The 26440-nt window shown below is 39.0% G+C and overlaps 2 protein-coding genes across 2 annotated transcripts in view; one reads left to right on the top strand and one right to left on the bottom strand.

Moving 5' to 3' along the window:
• LOC140929807 (IQ calmodulin-binding motif-containing protein 1-like) overlaps positions 1-8644 on the top strand; it is a 10495-nt gene extending 1851 nt beyond the window's left edge. The window contains exons 4-13 of the mRNA XM_073379508.1: positions 1397-1490; positions 2232-2331; positions 2743-2838; positions 3452-3529; positions 4106-4214; positions 4905-5306; positions 6208-6330; positions 6799-6843; positions 7714-7825; positions 8192-8644. Of these exons, the coding sequence (XP_073235609.1) occupies positions 1397-1490; positions 2232-2331; positions 2743-2838; positions 3452-3529; positions 4106-4214; positions 4905-5306; positions 6208-6330; positions 6799-6843; positions 7714-7825; positions 8192-8400 (1368 nt within the window). The 3' untranslated portion in view covers positions 8401-8644. The remainder of the gene's footprint in view (positions 1-1396; positions 1491-2231; positions 2332-2742; positions 2839-3451; positions 3530-4105; positions 4215-4904; positions 5307-6207; positions 6331-6798; positions 6844-7713; positions 7826-8191) is intronic.
• Positions 8645-15837: 7193 nt separating this feature from the next.
• LOC140931251 (tyrosine-protein phosphatase non-receptor type 4-like) overlaps positions 15838-26440 on the bottom strand; it is a 44511-nt gene continuing 33908 nt past the window's right edge. Inside the window, exons 32-34 of the mRNA XM_073381018.1 lie at positions 22165-22300; positions 21997-22042; positions 15838-17914 (exon numbers count right to left, since the gene is read on the bottom strand). Of these exons, the coding sequence (XP_073237119.1) occupies positions 17892-17914; positions 21997-22042; positions 22165-22300 (205 nt within the window). The 3' untranslated portion in view covers positions 15838-17891. The remainder of the gene's footprint in view (positions 17915-21996; positions 22043-22164; positions 22301-26440) is intronic.

Raw genomic sequence — 26440 nt, 5'->3', positions numbered from 1 at the left:
CGTGTTGAAAAAAATATTTCACCCGTGAGCGCAGCTCACGCGTGAAATATTTTTCAACACTCGAAGAGAAATTTTGTATCTCAGCACAGCCATGTAATATCATCTATGTCTTTAACCCTTTTAAGTCCCAAGAGTGCCCAAAATATCAATGTTTTGCAAAAATATCAATAAACAATCAAGACAAAATGTTATGAGAATTTATTTTAATAAAATGATCATCTACGTGTAAGGGAAAATGTTTGATCTTTTGCAGAGCTTTTAGTAAGATGTCAATGTGCAGTGTAGTACATGTAGTAGGCAGGGAATCAAACAGCTAGAGATTTCTTATGGTTCTTTTATTTTCTTGTATTTTCATATCAAATTAGTCGGGGGTCACATTCCTTGTAACCATGGGAAATCCCTGACCCCTTGCCCTTAACAGGGCTTCTGATATTTCACGTGGTCGCAGAGCCGCAAAATTCCCAAAAACGCGCAAAATGCCGTGAAATTCGGTAGAAATCTTATCAAATACATGCTTGTACAACATATTTGAAATTTATCTCAGCTATTGGGGCTATTTACTTGCCGTAAACTTGCAAATTTATCTTAAAACTTCGTCACTAATATGTGCAAACTATGTCCCAAAACTACCAGGCATAGATTACATTGTGAAAAACTGGGCACTAGCGATGATGTTAAAGGCTTTACCATTGGTTCATTTCTGAAGCGTCTTGTTGTTGAAAGTGCAAATGATGACCTCTGTTAGAAAAACGTCAAAAATGCTGGTCTGATCAGCGCAAAACTGATCGATTTCAAGCGAAATTTGCCCTAAAAATAACCACAAAATTGGCCGTTTTTTACCGATTGCTTTTCGGCGAAGTTTGCCCTGAAAATTCCCACAAAATTCCCGCGAAATCGACCGATTTTTCCGCGAATTTGTCCCTAAAAATCCCGCAAAATTTGACTTTTTTTTCATGATCTGTCAGAAGCCCTACCTTAATGACAGCCCTGGTTTATCAAATTCTCTGTACAACAGTGGAACCTTCAATAATGGCCACCTCTCTACAACGGCCTTTTTTTTGGTAGACAGTCCAAACATTCACTCTTGTTTCAACCTCTCTACGATGGTTACTTTGTTCTGTCCCCAAGGTGGCCATTGGAGAGAGGTTCAACTGTATTCTTTATGGTATTGTACAGTGTATGGAGATCAGTCTTAAATGAAAAAACAATTAGAGGGACAATCTGTAGGTGCCCGTTAAGAGTGAGTTGGCTGCAATGCAGTGAAGGACTTAAAAATTGCACAGCGTATGCTTTGTTTGCTTTACATTGTCTGTATCTGTAATGCTTATTTTGGACAGTTGTTGGTTTAAGATTGACTCAAAACCTTCTAATACTTTTTGTTTACATGTATCTTTAGGAAAGGGAGAAGAACTCAAATTTCCAACAGTTCAGAAAGATGATGAATTCCTTGGAGTGGCTGTACAGCTACCATGTTTTCCTTACCTCCAATGGTAAAATACTTTCTTTGTAACCACTGCTGCCAAAAGGTGGATCTATTTTTGAGACAGAAAACAGTCCTTTGCCCCTTTTACATGGAGAGAACTTGTCCTCGGGCGAAGGGTCACTCAAGTACCCAAGCCACCCTGAGCGAGCCAACTTTTTGATCATTTCCTTATAAAACTTAGCACACTGTTTACGTGAGAAACAAAAAGCTAGCACGGCTAGAATGGTGACTCTTTTGCATGATGGCAGGGTCACCCTCTTGGCCGGACAAACGTTTCTCCAATATACATTGTAAACACTAGCTTTGGCTGCCAAAGCTGGGTCAACTCGGTCAAGATGAGATAATCAGAGCATGCACAAGCCCTGCTTTGGCTTGGGCAAAGGTGACAACTTTTTTCTCTTACAAACACTCGCCTAAGTTGACTCAGCTGAGGGGATGACCCTCATTCCTGGTAAAACTTTTCTCCATACAAATTGGGCCTTAGATCATGGTAGCTCTGGCAACTTGTTAACAGGTGAATACTCGATCTCAATTGATTTTGATTTCAGTTCTCGATTTTGCTGAAATTAACATACTTTTTCTTTTTCTACCAGCTTTTACTTGTTTTAATTTGTATTGGGAAAATATTTTTACAAAATAAACGTCTGGGTTATTTTTTTTCTAGTGTTAATTAGATCTCATGTTCTTAACAGAAATAGCAGTATTAGTAGTTGATAATCATTTTAATAAAATTTCATTTTTTTTTCAGTTTTGCATTCCAAACGTTTTTTACACATTCTCATGACCGAAGACCTTGAAGCATCTTTATTTATTCTGTTGATCCTGGAAAATCTCTTTAAATCAAACAGGTGAAAATATGTTTACATTCCCTTTTTATATCATACTCACAAGACAGCGTATGAAGGGTTACAGTCATCCACCGGGGAACTACAGATGTTATGGAGTGTACAGAGGCATTTTTAGTAACAGTACTAATGTAGTCTGACAGGTATAGGGTCAGTTATTTAAACAAAGTCTAACTTAGGCCCTGGTTTAGCAAATATTTGGACCTCCAGATACCTTCCTTAGTAAATAAAAATACCTTTCTAGTCCATTCTATCATGTGCTATCTTGAAGTGTTAAGCAAAGTGAAAATGGATTAGAATATGATTTTGTTAAAACTTTGGCTAAATTCTGTTTAAATAACCAGCCTGTAGTGTTGTTTTAGGGCCAAGTTTTCTAAAATAAATGACTTGTTTGTGACTTGTTTGTTCCATCAGAAATGTTATGAAAAAGTTGCAGCCAAGCGTTCTTTACAGTATTTTGGATGAAATTGTTTTTAAGATATCAGCCTCGGAAGACTCCTCAGTTGCAAGGTACATGTAACAGTAGGGTAAATTTATAATAAATAATGAATACTTCATGGGAAGTTTGTGCATATGGTATGCACAAGTTGTTGACGTCACATGAGAAATAAAACAAGTGAGGCCAGCAAACAAGTGAGATTCCTGATACAAAAGCAAAGAGTGCATAAGTACCGTACCATACAAAGCACTTTCCATGTGTTTTGTGTCTATATAGACATTTCTCCTTCTGTCAGCCTTATAATTTTTTATTTCAAATCTTTTAAAAATGCTAAAAATGACATGATGAAATCACAATGTGAAAAAAACATCATTTGGTGATTCTGAGTGGAGATATCATTTATCTTGTGTGTGAGAAACGTTGTTTGCTCCTCAGATTGTCTGCGACTCACTTGCTTATGAAAATTTACAACGTAGCTTTTCAGTGTCAGAGTATATCTCTCAGACAGAATCCATCAGAAAATTGAGTAATTTTAATTTTCAGCAGACAAAAACCTTGCATCAGAATATTTTAAAGCATAATTTATTGTATTATTTTTTACATTTTTCAAGGGCTGTAGATGTAATTAGTTATCTGTAATAACACCAAGCTTAGTGTCTCTACTTCTGTTCTTTTTTGTAACAGAGCTGCAATTCATCTCATCTTAACTGCTACTGATATTCATCCACCTCTCGTTGAAATACTGTTATCAAAGAGATACAGGTCAGTTGTTGATTGACTCTGTCTATGCCATGCCATAAAAAATACACAGCCAATCAGGATACAGTAAATCCCTTGTATATTGTACAGTATTACACCCGATCTTCTTCTGACAGATCAAGAAGTTGATATTTTCATTAAAGAATAAAGAATACCAAGAACAGTAAAAAGGCTCATTTAGATGTTAACAAGTTTTTCAAGCCCATTCAGGAGCGGCCTGGTTCGGATATTTTTCCCAGTTCAGCGTGCAAATAAAGTAGTGTCCAATAGCCCGGGGCTAGTGAATTTTGCTATTGGGCTATTGAATTCCGTTTTTAACTTGCCCGATGGGCAAGTGATGTTTTTTGAGGAATTCGAATAACAGAAGAACTGTGAAATCAATTCTGCTAGTCAAGACGTTTTTTGGGCTAGTTGAAATGACGTCTGAGCTAGGAGAATTGCTAGCTTCAGCTTGCCTGAATGGCAAGCTGTAAAAATTATTTTCTTTGTACCCTGCAGTTGCAGTAGTGTTTAAAACTTAGTTAAATTAAGTATTATTTTTGGTTATACATTACTGACAGTGTCTACTGTGTGTTTCAGGGGCTTGAAAGCTTACCTCAGCAAATGGAAATTTAGGGGATTTGACAATCACGTCAGGAGGCTGGTGGCATTATTAGAGGCTGGCTCCATTGCTCAAGCAGAACAACTGGTATAAATATCAACTCCCTCTACTCACTGCTGTTTATTAAGTTACATGACCAAAGTACATGTACATCATATACTCTATTGGCCACAAAATTACTTGAGTCACTTTGCCCTAAAGGGGCTTTCTGATGTTTTACTGACTTCAAAAGCGGAAAATAAAGCTTTTCCTGCCCCATTCCCTCCATGCAATGTTGTGCCGCTGTTCGAGCCACCTATAGAAAACAACAAACACCCCAACTTTGAATGGAGGGGAGAGGAGAAGGGCGTGGACTCTTTTGTTCTCAGAAGTTACCCTATTTGAGTACAATTTTGTCGCCGGTTGTAGGCTCTAAGCTGGAGGATGCTTCCCCCCCCCCCCTACTTACAAGTGGATCCACAGCATAGCAAGTTCTGAAGTGGAATAGTAAAATCTCCTTGGGAATGTTGAAGTTTGTGGTTTTGAATGTATGGATTACCACCTGTGTTTCTAATAGGCTCGTTTTGGTAAATACAATTCATCAAGTGTTAATAGCAAGGCTGAAGGGAAATGAGAAAGAAAGCAAAATAATATTTTTGTTTGAATTCTTTGTTTGTGTCAATTTGACCTTGCTATCTAATTGAATTTTGATCTTGTCAACTGACCATACAACATGTCTTTTAGTCTAAAAAACATGTACCAGAGATAAAAAATAATCGCGTTTGTTTCTTTGTGTAGAGATTAAACCGAGCAGCTACTGTCATCCAAGCATTTTACCGTGGCTCAATGCAACGGAGGTCCCTCAGACATGCTGAATGGGGAATCATACTTCTTCAAAGAAAATTCAGACAAAGACAGCTGGACAAAGAGCAAAGGAGAGCCAAAGAAAAGAAACAGGAACAAGACAAACTTGTGCTAGAACAGAAGAGAATCAGTGAATTTCGCTCATCCATGAAGAAGCAGTTGAAGATGTTAGAGAGTGTACCAGCCAGGGAAGTTAACTTATACATGGCTGACCAGCAAGTTCAGGCAGCAAGTAAGATTCAAGCAGCATTCCGTGGAATGGTGGCAAGAAAAAGGGTCAATAAAAGAAGAAATGAAGTTATGCGAGATAGAGCTGCCATTACAATACAACGACAGGTAACTGTTACATGAGAAAGATGTCTTTTGATTCAGTGACACAGGCGGCTCGGAAAAAAAAATCCAAATACTCCCAACAGCAGGCGAACCTAAACCCTCTGGTTTACTAGTTCGGATGCTCTACCACTGAGCCACATGGGACTCATGTGTGCTGAGGCCACTAAACTAGGTTCATGTGACAAACATCCTGCATACTGCCAGGACTGGAATGTCTAGTGCTGGGCTTGACAAGCTGCGAGCCAGCGAGCTACAAACTGTATGCAAGCCACGCGAGCCATCGGTAGAAATAAAGTAAAAACTGCAAATTTACAGATCAGGAGTTGAGCACTCATTATATACTGTCTAGGGTTAAGCACTCATTGTACTGATTAGGGTTAAGCACTCATTTTACGGCTAGGGTTAAGTGCTGTTTAGGGTTAAACACTTATTTACAACAGTTAGCTTTCTGTTAATGTTTTCCATTACTGTTTTTGATTTTTTTGTATTTCAATCTTTTAATGAGTCTTCAATGGACTGCATGGCTCACATAGCTCGCATTTGCGATGATTAAAATGTGATGGTGAATTTTAAGCCTTGTTAACGTACAAAAAAGATGTTTTTCCTGTCAGAGACACAGGCGCCTCTGAAGAAAACATCGGAGCACTCCAAAGACTGCTAATAAACTGATGTATGAGTTGTTTCATCTGTGAGGAAATAGCGTTCATCTTTTATTTATTTTTGTTTTACTTCTTTGTTGAACAAGAAAATGGCAGAGGGGTCTTTGTTCTCTGTTATAAATTGCAATGGTAATACTTGGGCATTACAGCAAAGAGTATGCAAAATGTAAGTGGTACAAAAAACCCTTGGTCATTTTGTCTTACATTTTTGAAATTTTTGCTTTTCATTTTCCATGTTTCTTTAGTTTCGCCGTTATCAGAAACGCTTGGCAGATAGTAAAGCACCATACCCTGTTGTTCCTGGGTTGACTGATTCAAGAAGGGCAGAACTCCAGAATGCAATTGCTGACCGTCGTCAAAAGTATCCAGTATGTGTTTAATCCCAGTCAGTAAACGGTGGAGAATTGATAATTAATAGTGTCAAAAAACTAAAATTATCTATCAATTAAAAATTGTTGGATTGGATGGGAGAGAGAGAGTAATACGAAAGAACACTTTTAAAAATCAGTTTGCTTTTTAAAAATATCCAGACTCAAAAGTTAGAACCACCTTGTACAACATAATAAGCAGTCCCACAGAAAAGTACTGCTTAGTAGCTTCATTTGAATGGTGACAATAGGATTTCATCCACAGACTCAAAAGTTCTTTAGGACCTTTTTGTATAATAAACTGCACCAACTGCACCACAATTAACTACTGCTCAGTAGCTTTTATGGCCACACTTACCTGTACAGATTTTACCTTAAAGAGTCTGTGCAGTGTTGTGTCATTTAGGCCAACAGTTTCAAGGCTCGAAATAAGAAGAGTTACATTTTCGTTTTTGTTCTTGTTTGTAGCCAAAGCACAGAACCCAAGATGAGCTCCAAGAGCTACATGATAAGGTACTACTATATAAGCTGTATTCAACCGCCATTAAGCAGTCATCCTCAGGGTACTGACAAGTGGCCCCTAAATGAAGACTGGCTGTTCAATAGACGTTCATTTGTTAAAGCCTGGTTCTCATGTACCACCAATGCACCTGCGACGTAGCCGCTGGTACTGCCTGGGCTACTTCTCGGACGAGTGAGAACATGCACTGCCAACAACTTGGGACACCGCAGAGCTTTACCGCCGGCATGCCTGCAAAGTTGAACTCAAGTCAACTTTGCAGGCATGCCGGCAGTAAAGACTGGAATGATCAATGTTGCCAGCCACTTCTGTTCTCATATCAGAACAGTATTCCATTATAGCACTAATGGCAGCCATGTCGCAGGTGCATCGGCGACATATGAGAACCAGGCTTAAGCAGAATCATCACTTTTATAATTTGAAACAAACACGTGGCAGTAGTGGCATTACTGGTCCACAATCAACTGTCACGTTGTATCTCAAACTGTATTTTCCGTCATAAAGTCAAACTAAGTGTATCAAGTGCTTGATGGCCACTTAATGGAGGTGACAGCAAAAAGAGAACTCTTCAAAGGATGGCCAAAAGGTAGCCCTGGCCATTTTGTAGAGATTTAACTTACAATAATTTATTTAATTTCTGCAATCAGAACTTTGATTACTGGTTCATGCTTTTAAGCAGAGGCCTGCTGAGGGTGGCTGCTTTTGAAATAGGTGGCGGCTAATGGAGGTTCAACTGTTATTTGACTTGTTAGCCTCAACACTGTCAAAGAAAATGTATGATAAGACTGTGGCTAGTGGAGCGATAAGTACTGTAGTGTTGATCTCTTCATTTGCATATTAATTTGATTTTTTTTCTTTGAAAGGCTTTTTCCTTACTTGCCAATCACATGTTGTCTAACATGAAGATACGAAAGACTGAGCAAAGGAGAGAAGGACTGCTGGCCAGACTGAATGTGGATGCAGATCAGCTGCTTGGTGAGCAAAATCATTAATTTGTATGTGCTTTGCATTAAGTTGTATTTGAGGCTTACATTTTGTTAGCCTGTGTTTATCACCCCACCCCTCTCTGATTTTTTCCTGAGGGGAAGGGGGTTCTGTACAGAAGCTATCATTTAGTAAACTTGAGCATCACAAACATCAGTGTTCTATTCCCGGTCAAGCCGGGATTTTTTCAGACTCTATTTCAATGGTCTATAAGTTCTTCAATTCACTGGAAAGATCTTGTTCGCTTTCTCATCTTCATCCACAATTCAAAGTATGATTCATTTCATTTTTTTTTAATCAATATGTAGACTCTTGTTACAAACTGAAGATAAATATTTGAATTCAACTCCTTTTTAGCTGTTCCAAAGCTTCATGAGGTTTCTCCAGACAGTCTCGATGCCTTTACATCAAGATCAGCGCCTGTGATAACTAGAGCACAGCAATGTCACAATGAAGATATGCGTAGACTTAAACTTCCATGGTGGAAAAAGTTATGGGATGAAGACGATGCTGAGAGGACTGATGACAGGGAAAAAGCTGAAGACATTGAACAATTGAACTTCTAAATTCTTTTCATGGCAGCCGTGACTTTTATTATTCTCAACACCTAAAACTTTTGAAGCTTTTACTGTGATGGTTAAAAACGGAAGTAATTTTGAAGGAGTATTCGGGGGTATATCAGAAGAGAACTGAATTTTTAGGCGCATACACCTATTGTAGTCCCACAAGGTACATAAAATTGGTGACAGGAGACTTGTTTATAAAATGAAATACTAAACAATTAATACTTAACAACTGGTTGTTAAATACGTAACAACTAAGGGACGGACCATTAGAAAAGTTATGGGGGGGAGGGGAATTTCCGAGCCGCAGGAATTTTTTTTCGTTATCTAATTCCTTGTATGAATTTTTTTTAGGCCATAGCATGAATATTTCTTAGGATTAATAGACCTTTATCCCTAGATGGTGGCCATATTGAATTAATTCGATTTAAGGAGTATTATAGGATGCCCAGGGGACATAAGCACATTTCGTTTGTATTTTCGGGCGCTTTTCGGGACATTTCTCTTAAAGTTTTCTTAGAATAAGATTGTAATGGGAAAAAAGATCCTTGTGCTGTGTTTGGATGTAATAATGATCGCCTTTTTCTAGGTTAGTATTAGAAATATGGTCTTTCACTGTATATTTCTCGGGAAAAAGGCGATCATTGTTACATCCGGCACAAGGATCTCTTTTCCCATTACAATCTTATTCTAAGAAAACTTTACGAAAAAATGTCTCCAAAAGCGCTCGCAAATACAAACGAAATGTGCTCATGCCCCCTGGGCATCCTATAATACTCCTTAAATCGAATTAATTCAATATGGCCGCCGTATCGGTAAAAAGGTCTATTGGGGTGCAAGAATTTTTTTTCATTTAATTTTCCCTTGCGCGAATATTTTTTTTGTACTTCGCCCGCCCCCCAACCCCATAAGTTATCAAATGGTCCGTCCCTAATTATGACTACTAAATTTACAAACACTCGATAATATATTCCTATAAACCATACACCATAAACCACAAAGTTGTTGAATGGTGATGTTAAGCACCATAGCATTATCAAGAACTACATTTCCTGTTTATAGCCAAGAGTGTTTTTTCATGACAAATAGAGTCACAAGAGATACCACTTTACAAGTATTATAATGTACACTAGCTTACTTTTTGCTAGCCATTAAACCTTCATTCCCTGCATTTAACTGGGGAACTTGTTTAAAAGTTCAATATATTGGCTGTATGCAATCGAATGTAGTAGTTCATCACAGTGGTTTGTGTAGTGTCCACACAGTGTAGCTCACCCCAGTACTCCCATGATACACAGAAGCACCTGTAGGACGCTGAGAGTTTTCTGCTACAACTTTGTATCCATAACCCTCCAGCTTGTTAAGCACTACATACGGTGGACGATCTGGAACACAGTGCGTTTGGGTACCGCTGGCGTTTCCAATGACCAGTTCAGATCTAAAATACGTCGAGAGGAATGTACCCAGAGCTTGGCTGTTTTCATTTACTTCAAAATCAATAAACGTTTGATTGGAAAATAACCCATCCGGATTCATTGAGCTGCGAACGAAGATATACGGCATTATAAATTTTATCACTTGAAATAAGCTTCCAAAGCATGTACAAAGGCGGAAGCGCTTCTTTTTTTCCTTTCTTGGTCTGCCTGTGACAAAGCCACACAGATGTCGTACCCAGGATTTTCTCGTTTTCTAATTTCCATGATCGTTTGACTTTCGAAGGGATGGGGCTGGTCATTTCAGATATTTACAAGTAAAAATGGTAGACTTTCTAAAAGTCCTTTGAAATCTTTTTCCTGGTTGGTTATTTATGGGTATCATAAATTCCACCAATAGTCCACTATGAGTAGAAATATACCCAAGCAAATTACCATTTTGAAGAGAGAAAAGATATGTACGATTTTTATCTGGGACATTTTCACAGTGTACCCCCGCGCCCAAATCATAGTCGCTCTGTCCCCAAAATATAACGTAGCAGTATACTGGTGTAACGTGACTAATTTGATCTAATTGGAAATTCCAAAAATTGTGGGTGTCGTCATACGCTACGCTTGAAAAACGCGGCAGGGTAAACTGGTGGTTTGAAATATTGTTGCAAAGCGGTAATTTTCTGTTTCTTAAAACTCGCAAAGCAAAGTTATTTTTAGTTTTGCTTTTTTCTGACATATCTTATATCCAGGTGAGTATGTTTCTCTTTCGACGGGGCAACAGCAGCTGGCCTGCTAACGGCAGACGTTTCTCCTCGCTCATCGTAGCTGAGTGACATCTCGCAAAACGTCCCACTGGGGACGGGTACTGCCTGGTCGTCTTAAATTTTGGAGTCTTTGAATGACTGTATCTAGTTCAGTGTAAGGGACGGACCATTAGAAAAGTTATGGGGGTGGGGGGCGGAGGCGGGGGCGGATTTTTGAGCCGCAGGAATTTTGTTTTGTTATCAAATTCCTTGTATGAATTTTTTTAGACCGTAGCATGAATATTTTTTAGGGTAAATTGGCGTGTATGAATTTTTTTCCTTTAATTTTCCCTTGCGCGAATATCTTTTTTGTACTTTGCCTCCTCGAACTTACAGCAATAAAAAACTTGTCTGGAAGTCTGTGTGTTCACAACTACGAATTTTATGACCAGAACCAGAAACAGGCTAAATACCAAACGTACGAGTGCAACTTTCCACCACATGTAGTGCTCAACGAGCTGGATGTCTGCGCTGGTTACAAAGTTATGGCAGCAAACACCACCAAGGAGACATTTGTATGGACACTGTATAAGCCAAGAAATTATCGCCGAGCGGCAACAATATGCAATGGAAGTGTTCAAGTTTGCATGGGGAAACTGCGAACTCTTCAAACTGAGCAAAACCTCAGCTGAAACGTTTGTTTCTAATCATCTTATGCAAAGCTGCAATATGTAAGGATAAGGTGTTGGCACATTTAATTAGCTAGACAAATGATAGAAGTGACTTTTCTGCTTTTTTAAAATAAATTACATTCTTATAGTATGTTCTATGTTGTCACAGCCGTAATCTGTATATAACATTCAACAGGAACTCGAATGAAAAACCATTTCAGCTAAGTACTAGCCTGCGAAAACACCCGTTTCTCCTCGCTCTTCGTAGTCTGCTACACAGCAGACTACGCTCTTCGCCGCTGGGGACGTTCCTCCGCGCGAAACTTCCCCAGCGGCGAAGAGCGAGGAGAAACGGATGTTTTCGCAGGATAGTGTAGTACTTGAGAATCGAGATTTCAAAGGCATGCGCCAGCGCCAGTTATTGTAGTATTTCTGCACTACTCAGCAAATCCAAGTTTTAACTCTTTTGTATTTTTCTAAAACTCCGCAGCTGAAATAAGTGTATTATTCAAATGCAAAATAGCTGGCAGTGTCACAAATTATGCGTGATTACTGATAAACAAGTTCTCTGTAGCTTTAATTCTTCACTCCCTTGAAAGTATATTTTTTCACATGTTCATATTTTAGAATTCTGTACTCTGTTCTACACTTAAAGGATTAATCGTCATCAATTCTCGTAAAGTTTCTATGATCTACACTCAATGCAAAGTTCAGTTCTCAGATCACGTGACAAGTTTTCCCGCCACAATGACGCAATAATCTAACAGGCAGTGACATGTGTATTTCAGTTAGGCCTTCAGGGATGCAAATATCAAATGAAAAACCCCCACTGATGATATAATCCTATCTTTTGTTCCTTGAGAGACAAACGATCAGTTTTACATCCCAGAGCAACCGCGCATTCCAATGCGACCCGATTTCAAGTTTTTCAAGAGAAATTTTTGAAAAAATGTTTTTCAAAAAAAATTTAAAGTTTAAAAAACTTGTTTTCGGCTAGCTCTGGAATGCGGGGTCGCTCCGGAATGTCACGCACGTCTTTGTTTTGTGACTATAACCTATGGGAGGGGGACATTGGCCAAGCTTACATTGTAAAAATCCCTTCGGAGGGGTGTTACTAACCAGACTAACGCAGTAACGAGTAAGGAGCTATAACGGGATAAAAATTCAAGAGGTCAAAAGAATAAATATATAAATCCTAATGAAAGAAAAAACATAAAAATGGTTGTAATATTCTAATAATGACGTACCAATCTCGAAAAATATGTGTATTCCAGAACGTGCTTAAAACAACGACATCAACCCCCCCCCCCCCCCCCCCGACCCTATCCCTCCAGCAAAGTCGACGGACTTTCGCGCCGAAAAAGTCAACTGGCTACGGCTGTCATAGGGGGCCGACCTACACCTATTCCAAACAAGGTTTGTTATTGGCTGCGAAAACAATAGGGATGGTGACATAAGACATAACAATGCCCCTATCCCTGAAAACAATAGGTAGTGCAGGTTATAGGGACCAATGAAATAAGAGGTTTGGATGGGTGTAGGCCAATCGATTATTTTCACACAACCACGAGGAGACTGAGGAGCAACCATGGAGGAAGGTGAGGTACAGATTTTCTTTCTTATTGCCACAATTATTTCATTTCTTAGAAGAAATAGCTCTTTCAGGTAAATCAAAATAATAGATCTTTGTTAGACCCATATTACGGTTATCAACTAAACAAGTACTCGATTGCCAAGGCTTAGAAACAGTTTGCTCGCTTATTACCCCCCGGGGTTATTACCTTTCTTACTCAACTTTCAATGTCTTTTAACTCCTCTCGAAAGTAAGGGATTCGACTTAATACTGCCTTCCTGAGTTAATTATAGTGAACGTCTCTACCGGTTTAAAAGGATTTATATAATAACCTCCCGATTGAAAGACTGAAATTTGAATATTGGCGGCAAAATAGATATTGCAGAGCGAGACTAGTCAGTGAGATCGATTTTCAATTAAAGTAAAGTAAAGAAACATTCAAATGGATTGGTTTGCTCGAGGTTGCATTTAATATCAATCAATGCAGAATAATGGAAGCCAGGAGCCGAAGCATAGTTACTGCCAGGGCATGAAATTAACTTTTTTTGTAGGATCGACTTGGCTACTTAATAGCGGAGCTCTCGCGCGCGCGAAGTGCAGCGGAGCACCATGGGTAAGGTAATTTGGTACGACTATAGAGTATTGAAAAATTTCATCCCCGCGTACATGAAGGGGTGGACGTACGTACGGACGTACCCCGTACGGACAATTTTCTTAGAACCAAAATTTCTTGGATGCATAGAGTACCGAAGTGAGACGTCATAAAAATAAAATTTGTGAAATTATGGGATTTGTTAAGATATTCTGAAAGAATAACGTCCAAGACGCCTACTCGCCATAAATTAGCAATTCGAGGCAAATTGTCTCTGAGATATTAGCCCAGTTATGCTGTGACGATGCCATACAAATCCTTCTAAATTTGGCTTGGTTCATAAGATTAGGAACCAGGTATGATTTAGAAGGATTTGTATGGAGCAGCCGAGGGCAACACCTCTTTGACCCTTGCCCTTCATGCGCACTTCAGTGAGGTCTAAAATCTAGCTGTATGCTTCTCATTTCGTTCTTGATGTTTTCCAACTTCTCTTGTCGCGACATCGTTCTAACATTCCATGAACCAATTCGAATCATCGTATCAGGAGGGTTTCATTTGTTGACGACCTGAGACGCCTACCTAGCTACCTCTCCTGCCGGACCCGGCACTTTGCCTAGCAGAAGTCCCGTTAACGTCGTTACATTCAGTATCCTTCAAAGGATCCATCACAATAATACTAAAGGATAGTAATTATAACAATAACAACAATACTACTACTACTACTACTAATAATAATGATAACACTAGTCAAGGTAAGAGACAATAACTAAAGCAAGTCGTCGCTGAGGCCGCCTCGGCTGGCTCCACAATGTTTTTTTCCAAATGCACAATCTGCTCAAGCTGTTGGCAGAGTTTTTAAACCGTAAAAACTTCCCCAATCGTAATTTAACATATCAATGAGACCGTCTATTGTTATATGTTTTTTGGTACATTCTTTCCACGGCGAGTGGCTTCATTTTTGTGTTCAGACATACCCTTCAACCTCATCCGCTCCAGAATTCTTTCTTCCTCAGGGTAAATTTCCCCCACCATCTCTTGCAGCTCTTGAAGAGATTTATCCCAAAAATAGTCGGGAGAATTCTGTGCCGCCATTATGCAGTTTTTGTGCCAATGTCCAACAGATCGTTTGCGGTACGGCTTGGGCCGCGGCCGGGCGAGAGCCGTTCACTCAGGGGTGGCCTTTTGTTTGCTGTTTGATTCTAAGTAGTATAGTTGGTAGAAACAATGTGGAGAGATTGTTTTTCGGGAGGTCGGTGGGCGAACTTATGAGACCTAGAAATACCTCCCGGAAAACAAACTCTCCACATTTTGCTACTGACTATACTACTAAAGAAATCTTTTAAAAGACGGGGAAAAATAGGGTGATAGGTTAGTATGTGAATACAAGCAACCTTGTAGTTTTGCATTGAGCAAAAGACACACAGACTCAAAATACAACTGATGCTCATTAGTGTTAGACTAACTAAAAACAAAAAGAAGCACTATCTTAAGTTCATAATGCCCTTCAAGGATACGTGGGCATATCATATAAGTCAACACCTACTTATACTTACTACTGGGTGGACTCCCATGCAAGTGGCAGGGGTGCTTTTCAAAATGGGGGGGAGGGGGGGAATCAACAAAATTTTAGGCTCAACTCCAAAGTCCACCCCTTTACCCTTTTGTATACCATTTTTGACTGACAATGGAGCCCTTTTATGAACCTTTCATGTAATATATCAAAGACAAGTGCAAGGACTTCATCGTGGTATCCAGACACTCAGAAACAGATGAAAGCACGTGCTTTTATTGTTTCCAGTATATACAGGTGTTGACTGGTGGGCTTCAATTATGAATTTTTAATGAGTTTGTGAAAGACAAATGAATCCTCTTTAACATGCCAAATTTAAACACTACATCACTTTAAACTGCTGTAAATGTACTGTCAAATAAATCACCAGAAAGCACGATATAGGCCATGATAGAAAGTATCCCTCAGGCTTTCTGACTTCTGCATATTGCAGCTTTTGGCACTAAAATGGGTGTTAAGCAAGGAATTCCAGTAGGTCCCATAGGCCAGTGCCTCAAAAATAAAGAAAGTAGGGAAATGGATGAAAGACGAAGAAAACATTCTGTGACAACTGTGTTAAAATTTCTCAAACTCTTCTGTTGGATGTCTGATGTTTTAGTGTCTGGTGAAAATAAAGGTTGAGAGATGCACCCCCAAAATGGTCTGCTTTAGGGGTAGAAATCCAATTTGCTGATTTAAACATACTCTCACTTTTCGCATGACAGTCCCACTGGTAAAACTACAAAAGTCAAGATGATAGTAAAAAAAAGTTCGTTTTTCCTAAATTTTAATTCATCGGCTGTTTACAGTGTAATATTTCATGGCAGTGGCTTGTGTAGTGTCCACACAGTATAACTCACACAGTTACCGAACAAAATTGCTGCTTCAAAATTCTCTATTATTTTTATTGCAATTCCACAGTGAGAGAGATTTTATCTAAGTAATTCAACAAAAATCAGAAAAGAATTTAAATGAATAACTTCTAAGTAACAGGTGCTACTGAGGAAAGGATGTTTATGTAAAAATTACTTATCACCAAACTTTCACATAGTTAATTATAATATCCACATCTAAAACTCTACTAAAGGTGCCACACAAACTCGTCCATAGATTAGAAATAAACAGGGCGCAAAAGCTTTGTTACATTTAACAATTTCAGGTTACGCTGTTGCAAGACAAAGACATGTTGGACGCCACTGGCAGCTCTTATGTTTTGGGGATATCTGCCATTGCTAACTGTGTTTATTTCTTCCCTGCGAGGCAAAGTACGAGCTACATCATATCACGATGTCTAGCGTAATACCATCATCTGCATTTTTTTTTATATTTTCTTACGCGTCAAAATTTGTTGCAGTATTGCCGCGATCGTTTCGAGAAGAAGAACTTGGCTTTAGTTCTTGCAACGAAAGCGTTACGAGACAAGTTCGTTTATTTACCTTTTACATGGGTAAACCGGCTAAGGACTGGTAAATTTCATTCCGGAACCGTGTATACGGTAACCCTAAACCTTTGCACAAAACAATTCCTTTTACCGAAACAACGGACGCGAAAGCCTGAAACTGGTATCAACGGCATGTTTTAACAATGGAACAGGACTCTACGTTTGGAACATTCCGTCCAAAAAACTGAACAGGACTATTTTTTCAGATGTTCCGTTGCTCCCGGAAATTTTCTAATGGAACGACACAAAAAGCCTTGCTACATTCATTATAAAACCCGATTTTCCGGAAACTCTTTGTAAATGGTAAACAACTTTTCATTTTTTTGAGGCAGCCGCACTAAGTCACTTTTTGAGAGTCAAGCGGCGTAACAAAACGAAATCGGGAAACGGACTTAAACAAACCTAAAAGTTTTGACACATTTAAACCTGATCCGACATCATCCAATACTGTCCACAAATGAATTATTTCATCTATATTTCACACTGTTCACAATGTTGGATAAAACTGAGCCAGCCTCTTAGATGCATATAAACGCCGGAGTACACGAGATGTTTTCCAAACGACAAAAAATAAGTAGCCCATATGTGTATTCACAAATACTAATTTCACGGCAAAGAACCAAAATCAGACCTCACAGTAGTGTTGAACTGCTGCTAGTAACTGAAAGCTGAAGTTTAATACCACGAATGCAGTCAGTCAAAGTCCGTATGGCAGTCGCAGTTCTCCCGAGTGAAGTGAACTTCGCCTTGCTTCTCTTCTGACTGCCGGAGCACTAGCCACGGTCTTAGTGTGGTTTCAGGGAGGATATAGGTGAAGTAATCTGCTGCAATTTTTTTTTCAAACTTGTTCTCAATCCCTGTCTTAAGACGCTAACGTCACCGCTACTTTTACACTTATTTTGCTATATTTATCAGTAGAACTATGACCTATTAAATGACTAGGACTAAACAACGACAGATAAAAATTGCTTTCTCAAGAATACTTCTAAAGTAAAAAAAAATTTTCAGCACAGCGTGTTTCGGTAATGATTAAGAATTTTTGTCACAACTTCACTCGAGTAACGTAAATGTACACAGTTGTGAGGGACTCTCACATGGGAGGCAGAATTGCACGACGAACTATTATCACATAATATATTAATCGATTTCAGGTGAAATAAAATCACTAAAATATTTTGAATGTTTGGGAAGCTAAAAAGGTATAAATAAAATCGCTAAAACGTCCTCTGTTGAAATGATTGAACGAAGATTGATACTTCATATTTTCTTTCATTGATTTCTGTTATTAAAATGGTTACGTGAGTGTTCTCTGAACCTGTTAAAAAGACACTAAACTATTTGTTGCTTGCAACAGGAACTTTGATTGGTTTCTTCCACTTGATGTCGACGTCATCATTTCTGACTTTTGGCACTTTTCGCCGTAACGGCACTGAACTGAACAAACAGTTCTTCAGGACGCTGGATTCAAACCACTGAGAACCCCTTGTTTTTATAGCAATTACAACGGTTTCACCATTTCGTCTGAAAAAAAAAGTAGAATTTTGTTGGTGAGTAAATCAGTGAATAGCCAATTTTATAGTTACAGGAGGAAACGAAGCTGGAGTTGACGTTGATTTGATACAACCCTTCCCACTTTATTATGTAAATCATGTTGTTCTCGTGCTAACTAGTATTTTTCAAGCACAATTTCAATTACAAAAGGAAGGAGGTTTGTATCAAAACAAGGTTAACCTCAGCCTCACGTTCACTCAAAGGGTAGGATACTAAGAACACAACTGTAAAATGGTCTATCACCTTAACGTGTACCAGTACTTTTCAAGAATAATTTGATAACCCCCATGACGTGTTCTTGTCTCTTTGCGACCACTCTCGTAAGCGACCAGCTCTAGCGACGACCACCTTTGTGAGACCCTGTTTGATCTGTGACTAAACTTTGTAATGAAAAGCTCTCGAAAGCAACTGATCCCGCAAGCGACCGCGACCACTTTCTGGATTACCCAACTTGACTTTTCCTTTGTTTTTAGGCTCCCGTGGGCGACCACTCAGAGTCTTATAGTTCGTATAAATCAACACTTTTGCGCTTATGACCTAAAAAATTGGACCATAAGTTTAGCCGTGTCTATATCAGATATAAAGACACTCTTTAAACATTTTAAAATTTCTTTTGTTTTTGCTTTATGAATTGTCGACGAGTTTTTGAAGCTCTCGTAAGCGACCACCCTCGGGTGCTTGCGAGAGCTCATTCTCGCAAGCGACCAGCTCTAGTTACGATCACTTTTCGAAGTGGTCGCTTACGAGAGCTTACTAGAGCTTTGACTGTAAAGCTCATCGTAACTGTCATCATCATCGTCATCATCATCACAACCATCACCATGGCAACAAGAACGGCAAAAGGTTAAAATCGGCAAAACAACTCTGCATGTTCAGCGCACTTTTTGTACATTTCTTTGCCTTCGTTGCGCGCCTAGGCGTCTCCTAATTTTCACGATTCGTTGGGGACGTGAAAACAAACAAGGATTTTCTTTTTCTTTTTCAAACTAATATACACTGCAGTTCTCTAAAATTAAAACTCCAGAAAATTTCAACAACATTTGACAAAATGAACGACAGTGAATAAGAGCGACAAATTTTGAAACAGCGTGAATTCACTTTGTGTGCAGACTGCAAAACAGTCGGTTTTTTCCCCTCAAAAACAGTAAAGAAATCGGTAAAGGGAGCCGTCCGCGCGCGAACCCCTCCCCAGTCTCGCTCTCCGTTTTCAGCCTCGTTCTACAATCTTGGACAAAACTGTTGAGAAAATTGTATACTTGGACAGCATTTTTCTAAACATCGTAGCTGTACCGGTTCTTCCCTCTCCCCCTTCCCCTGAAAGCAGTGTTGTTGTGTATTCAAAAGAAAGCCTGATCCCTGGGCGTTTGTGGGAAGCAACATTGAATTGGGGGAAGGCGTTTTCTCTCCGCAAAGGCGTCGTTTTGGAAATAGTTTTGTTGCGTAGGAAAGTGGATATGATGGGGAAAACTTTCTCAAGTAGTTTTGTCCGGGATTGTATTTGACTGGGAAAGGCGATTTGCAGCCTTTAACGCAGCCAAATAAGCCTGTTCTTTATAAATGTAGTACATTTCAAAGAAAAGTAGATAATTAATACAAAATGAGTGAAAACAGAGGCGTTTATGACAAGAAAACCAATTGTATTGTCTTACTTGATTGGAGTGCCCAGTCAAGAACGTTTGCGAAATTCATTTTCCACGCATGGTTTTTACGCGCGCTTTGAGTGAAGAGTAGCGGGCATACATTGCGCTTTTCGAGGACGAAAAAGACGTTTCCGTCAAGCAGTTTAGCCAGAAAACGGGAATTTCACCCACTACGATTCGATTGACAAATAACACATGAAATTTTTGCTGAATTTTCAGAGCGCGGGACCCGACAACTTTGAACAATTTTCCCATCGCCGAAATAGTCAATGGGCAAGCACTTAAAACGAATAAAAGCATCAAATGGAGAGAGGATGAAATATTTACAAAAGCTGCATTTTTACTTTTCACATTTGAATGCTTACTTTTGAAACTGTGGCGATATCCAGTCCAAAGAAACACTCTATGAAATCTAGAAATGTCACGCGCGATAACGTGACAACATGTACTATCGCGTGACATGTAAAAGTGCACGTTTTGTCTTCGAGTTACATTTGACTGGAAGGAATGATGACCTAAGTTGATAATTTGTAAACCAAGGCATGATAAAAGTTGCTGTAGTTGACTTCTAATCTTTTTCTTTCCACAATATCTGCAAGTCGGAACGATTAACAGGACATTTTTGAGCGACTGCGAAGATTAGCAACGGTTAACAACGATTAACAGGGAAGTATAATAAGAATCAGAAGGTCATTCTCTATTGAAAACGAACTGGTGTTAACCGTTTCAATGCTTTGTTAATCGTAATATTATTCTATCCATGGAATTATCATAAAAAGTTAACCGACTTTTAACCAACAAATTTTCTGTAACACCCATAGTTTAACCAATTATAAGCTCTGAGAAGCAATTTCCACGTGACGGGAAACGGTTCCATATCGGATTGACTATTATGTCCCTAAATAAACACTACGAACTCCTTTTCGTCGAAGAGAACCGTCATACAAGTCTTGTTCAGACTCTTCTGAAAAAGATAAATTACTTTTCACATTTTCCGAGCCTTCCATTCGGGAACTACAGGAAAATATGTAACAATCAGCACGCGTTGTTCGGCTATTGCGAAATCTGACTGTTTTAAAGAGGGTGCTGCAAAAAACGTATACGAGGTCTTACTTTCCTATGAGAAGATGGTGTGGCGTGAAACTTTGTGCTCAAAACTGCTTCTGTAAAGTGTCCTTTATTAGCATGTTTTTGTTTTGTCCTTGCAAATATTCTTGCGAGAAAATGCGAATCACCTTGTACACAATCTTGGACAAAACTGTTGAGAAAATTGTATACTTGGACAGCATTTTTCTAAACATCGTAGCTGTACCGGTTCTTCCCTCTCCCCCTTCCCCTGAAAGCAATGTTGTTGTGTATTCAAAAGAAAGCCTGATCCCTGGGCGTTTGTGGGAAGCAACATTGAATTGGGGGAAGGCGTTTTCTTTCCGCAAAGGCGTCGTTTTGGAAATAGTTTTGTTGCGTAGGAAAGTGGATATGATGGGGAAAACTTTCTCAAGTAGTTTTGTCCGGGATTGTAGGTCTTTTGTTTGACTGCTCGCGCGTGCTTGAATACACAAAAATACGGACTGTTTTGCAGTCTCCTTTGTAAGAGACGTTTTCGCTACCGCCACCGTCGCCATCTTACCGCTGTTTAAGCTCCCCATTAATAGAGACCTTTAGATCCTAAGACGAGAACGACTAAGAGTACGAGATTTTCTCAATACTACGTAGTGCTGGCGCGTGAACCAGCGTCATTTTGGCGGGAAAATGTGGTAGCCGTCGTCATTCTACTACGAGTTTTAGCGAGAATGTCGAAGTGGCACAAACAAGTTATCAAATGTTAAAAGTTTTATAATTTTGCGATCGCGAGAGGGTGTAACCTCCTTTACTAAAGGTAACAGTGCTAACATTTCTAGTGAAAAATGGGAAAATGAAGCTTTCCGGGGAGTCTATAATTTCAGAATACGCGAAAAAACGTGAAGTCAAATCTCGTACTCGAAGTCGTCCTCGTCCTGGAATCTAAAGGTCTCTATTATCACCTCCGCCACTACCACTAGCCTGCGAACACAGACGTATTTCCGGTCGAGAGAAAAGGCGATCGGAAATACGTCTGTGCTCGCAGGCTACACTATTACACTCAGAATCACCATCTTAATGTTACCTCATTACCTTAGGTTATGTTCATTACTATACAGGACAGCTTTCGCGGCGGCAGGTAACAATAAAAGATACGGCTTCTGTTCACAAATAAGAACGGTGATTTCCGCGCAATTTCATTAACGGAGCGAAGCTGTGCCGCGCCGATCTCCAAACTGGAGAGTCACATAGCGAATAGGTGTTCACACTTTCCCGATATCGGATTGTGTCGGCACGAAAAGCTACCCGCTATAGTCAGAACATAGCCTTATTCTCAATGCTTTTTCGCCTTACCGTCGTATGCTCTTAACAGAGCTTCCAGGACAAATATGAACTGTCCCTAAAAAGATGAAAAAATCTATTGAGTGAATGATCAAAACATGAAAAAAATAAATAAATAAATAATGGATTTGGGAGGACTGTCACATTTGCTGATGATCAAGTCGTAAGTGCTTTACTTACTGGAGTTTGTATGAGCGAGCACCGTTGATCCCTCATTCGCCGAACAATTTCCAATGGAAAAATAGGTTCTGCTGCCTCGATCATGTTAAACACTGTCTCCATAAAAATTAGCACACCTGTGCGGCCAACACCGGCACTAGAACGAAAGAAAACGAAGTAAAGAGAAGTGAAACGAATGAAAGAGAAGGAAACAAAAACCTCTACAGACTTGACGCAGACACGTGATAGACTTATGTGCATGCGGGTGTGTTTGTGGTGATGAACCAAACTCTAATTTGGGTTGGGCCAGACGTCGAACTGAGGACGCGTCGAACCAATTAACTGAATCGTATCAAAAAGCAATTTTAATAGATTTTCTCCTAAAAAGGCTAAATAAACATTATCATACAAATTTTTAATTTTAATCGTATGTGAAGATCGACGTTTATCCCGGAGACGATCTTCAGACGTTTTATCCGTCTGACGCAGACGAACAGAACGTGTTGGACGATCCAAACTCATTCAAAAAAACTCAACTGAGTCAGACGTCGAAATTTTCATGAACTTAACCCACTAAGTTTGGTTCGTCTCATAAAAAGTTCGACGTTTTAGACATGTACACGTTTAAACGAGTTTCTGTAAGCTCCTTAGTGTTACGTGGGTAAATAAACTATTGTTATTGTTGTAAATTATAGTTGATATTGTTTGTCCTAGGCCTTAAATGCATGCAGGAGAGTCTACATTTGGCTACGTTCTTTACACGACGACTTTTCGACCGCCTGAATAATTTGACCGGACAAATCGTTTACACGGAACCATTCGAAATTGTCGCTCAGTTCATACGAACTTTGAACGCCATAGCTAGACGTCTAAATATTCGTACGGTTAGGTTGGTTCCGTATGAACGAAACACTTAACGCACGAATTTTCCACCGGTGGAAAATTTTTCCATTGCCGTAAGAACGTTGCCTTATACAAGAACGTATGAGGTATACATCATGATACTGTAAATCTAAGCCCATTACCTCTGAAAATAAAAAGTCCCTCGAGCAGTCATAATACCTTTGAAAATCTTTCTGCTATTTCTACCCCGTCGTTAGAGCATTAATGTTTTTGTTAAATTACTCCCTTAATGTTAATGTGTTATTATCTGATGTCACTAAACAAGCAAGTAAAATGTAAATATACTGATATGAGAAAGTACAAGAGTAAATGTTTTAAAAGCGATTCAGAGCTCTTCAATCAAGCTAATGCCCATTCATACCAACTAAACATGTGTAATTAAACCAGGTTTCAAGAAAAAATGGAAATAACTCGGTAATGGAAACTCAAACTCAGACCTTTACACAAGATTCAATCAACTTTAACATGCTCTGTAATTTGCACATAATTTGCAATAGCCAAAAGTCAGTAAGCAGCTTTTACGGAGAAAACAATTTTGAACCATATTTTACTACACGGTGTTTTCTAAAATTTTAAACATGTTTAATCCTTTGTGTCAATGAGGCGTTAAGAAACACGCAAGCGGAACATTGTTACTCAAGGCTGATAAGTCTGGGTATAAAGGGAGTGGTTGCATGCCTGGAAGTGCGTTACCTTTCGAAAAATTTTGCATTCTTCGCGGGATAATCTTAGAAACATAACAACTGATTTTGATTTTTCGGACAAGTTTCGAAAGTTGCACCTGTCATCGATTTGAAATCACTGATGCATTATTTTACCTTGGGCGAGAAAAATTAGATTGTCACATTGAGAGAAAAATTAGACCATTACATTAGTTTACAATATCGCGTACTAAAAAGTTACAATATATGGCGTGGAAGAGAGAGTCAGGTTTATACGATTCAACGGTAAGTTCGAAATGTTTCATTGCTGTCGACGAATGTGCCGTCTAAACATGTGTAAAAATTTAAGAAAAGGTTTTATTGTTTTTAACACCAAGCCGTATTGCTGCTTGTCAAAATCGCCAAATGTGATTTTTTTAATGCCCTTTTTTGGGCCTTTTGTTTATGAAATGGCAGCATTCGTTCTAAGAGGAAGTGAGTCTCTAGGAAACCAATGTTGGCCCTCAAATGAATCTAAGCAGGGTCTTGAATACTGTTTTTGACATGGCGACTACACGAATTAATTAATGAGCTGATTATAATTTATTGAAATAAACTGAATCTTGTTCGCGCGCGTTGATTGGTCATCGGCCATTTCCAACCAGAGTGTTAACATCCTGACTCGATCGGCTCATAATTACCTTGAGGAAATTTGGTGCCATTAAAGCATATATTGGCCCGAGAGGACAAGCTTGGAGAGCTTTTAAGCCTTACTTATATGCTATTTACTACGCATGTACACTTGAAAATCGGCGGTTAGCAAAATTTATCGTGCCGGATAAAATGACCAACATCTGAGATAAACTGAATCTTATTTCAGTGTCTTATTTTGGGGCATCTGTAACCTGAATTACAGGTAAGTTTCGAAACATTTTTTCTTGTACATACTCATTTTCCTCTTTAAACTTTCAATTGACAAGACTGTGATTACCCAAGACTTAACGGTAAAAATTTTCTGAAGACTGGACAAATTATTATTGCTTTCTAAAGTCGGTTTTCAATGGAAAGAACCGTTGATCTAGAAAACATATGTCACATGCACTTTCGTAACTTCAGTTAGTATAGTCAGAGAATGGCTACGTTATGACTCGATATCCCGGTTTATTTGATAAATTTTGTTTGTCGTGTTCAAAGTTTGTCGGTTATGGGCGGTGAAAAAGGTGTCGAGCTTTGTCGAGACACTCGGCCCATAACATCTGTTATTAGAGACCACAACATCCGCCGACGGCTACACGGCACAACCAGAACGTCAAAAAAGGTTTGATTAGCAAAACAACAACTCTGGACGTGCAAGGAACTTTTTGGTACATTCCTTTGCCGTCACTGCACAACGTCGACGTGAAATTACTTAATTTCACGTTTTATGGAGGACGTAAAATAGCGTCCACGAAACTTTCTTTCTCAATCTGATTTTGAATAGTGTTTTTAGGAACTCAACTCCAGGAGAGTTCGCCTACATGTGACAAAGCAAGTGAGTTGAAACAAGAGATCACAATATCATGATCTTTTGGTTGAAATAATAGCGATGAAGATTGAAAGAACGCGAATTCAATTCTTAAGCGACATTTTCTCCGCTGTCGACGTCCTCGGATCTAAGGGACGTTTCAGGGACTTACGATCCGGGGACGAATGCCGCGGCGAAAACGTCGCTTAAAAACTACATTCGCATTTTTTTAATCTTCATCACTATTATTCCAATTCACTTACTCTGAAATGTAGACGAACACGCTTGGAGTTGACTGAATTCCTAAGAACCACATTCAAGTTCAGAAGAGAAAGAAAATTTCGTCGTGATGGAAAGTTGATGCTCTGCTAATTAAACCTGTTGCTTTTTTGACCTTCTCGTTGCCGTGGCTGTCGTCGGATCTTAATGTCTATATTAAAGTGCTGAAGAAGCGCTCTCGGCTAATAATGTTTTTAGAAACACGAGGTTTCGACCGGCTGCTCTGCGGTCTTTAACGGACGAAATGATTTAAAACTGAAAACAATTCTAACATAATACAATAGAATAAATATTTATTAACAATATAGAAAAAAAATTAAGAAAGAATATATTGAGAAATTTTTTGCTAAAAAAAATGCTATATTGCCGTGGGGAAAGGCAAGAGTTAATATTGTCGCCAATACGGGTGAGCATGGTCTGCCAGGATTCCAGAAACATTCTAACGGGATAATTACCATTGTCTATAAGCTTCACAGATCGAGGTGTTATTAAAATCAATATCCGATGGTTATGAGACAAAGCATGATTAGCGAATTCTGGAGCCTTTAACCCGCTGTTTTCACACTGCTCGTTTGTAGCGAAAGATCTGCATGTTTCTCTAAATTAATATAAACCCATGAAAAATTGCCGCACGGAATTTTGTAGACATAAGAGAGACTCAGAGTAATGTTTACGGCAAACGGCAACTAACAACGTGAATTTGTCCCACGTGGCCAAGTTTTCCCTTGGCTTGACTTTTACTGTTCATTACGTCTACACAAAAATTAGTAATTTCACGCCATTGTCACCCATAAGAATTGTTTTATTTTCTATTTTGAGAAATTCTCAACTTGAAACGGACTTTGCGGTTTACCGTAAACGTGACTGTAAGTCAGAGAGATAAGTACGTTTTATAGTTTTTTGGTACACTTAATTGATTCTTAGCTTTTCTTGCTTTTTGCAAGAGGCGCAGTAGAACGTTTAGAAACCT

This window comes from Porites lutea, chromosome 3 (genome assembly GCF_958299795.1).
Source record: "Porites lutea chromosome 3, jaPorLute2.1, whole genome shotgun sequence".
Lineage (NCBI taxonomy): Eukaryota > Metazoa > Cnidaria > Anthozoa > Scleractinia > Poritidae > Porites > Porites lutea.
This window is presented reverse-complemented; position numbering and strand designations above follow the sequence as displayed.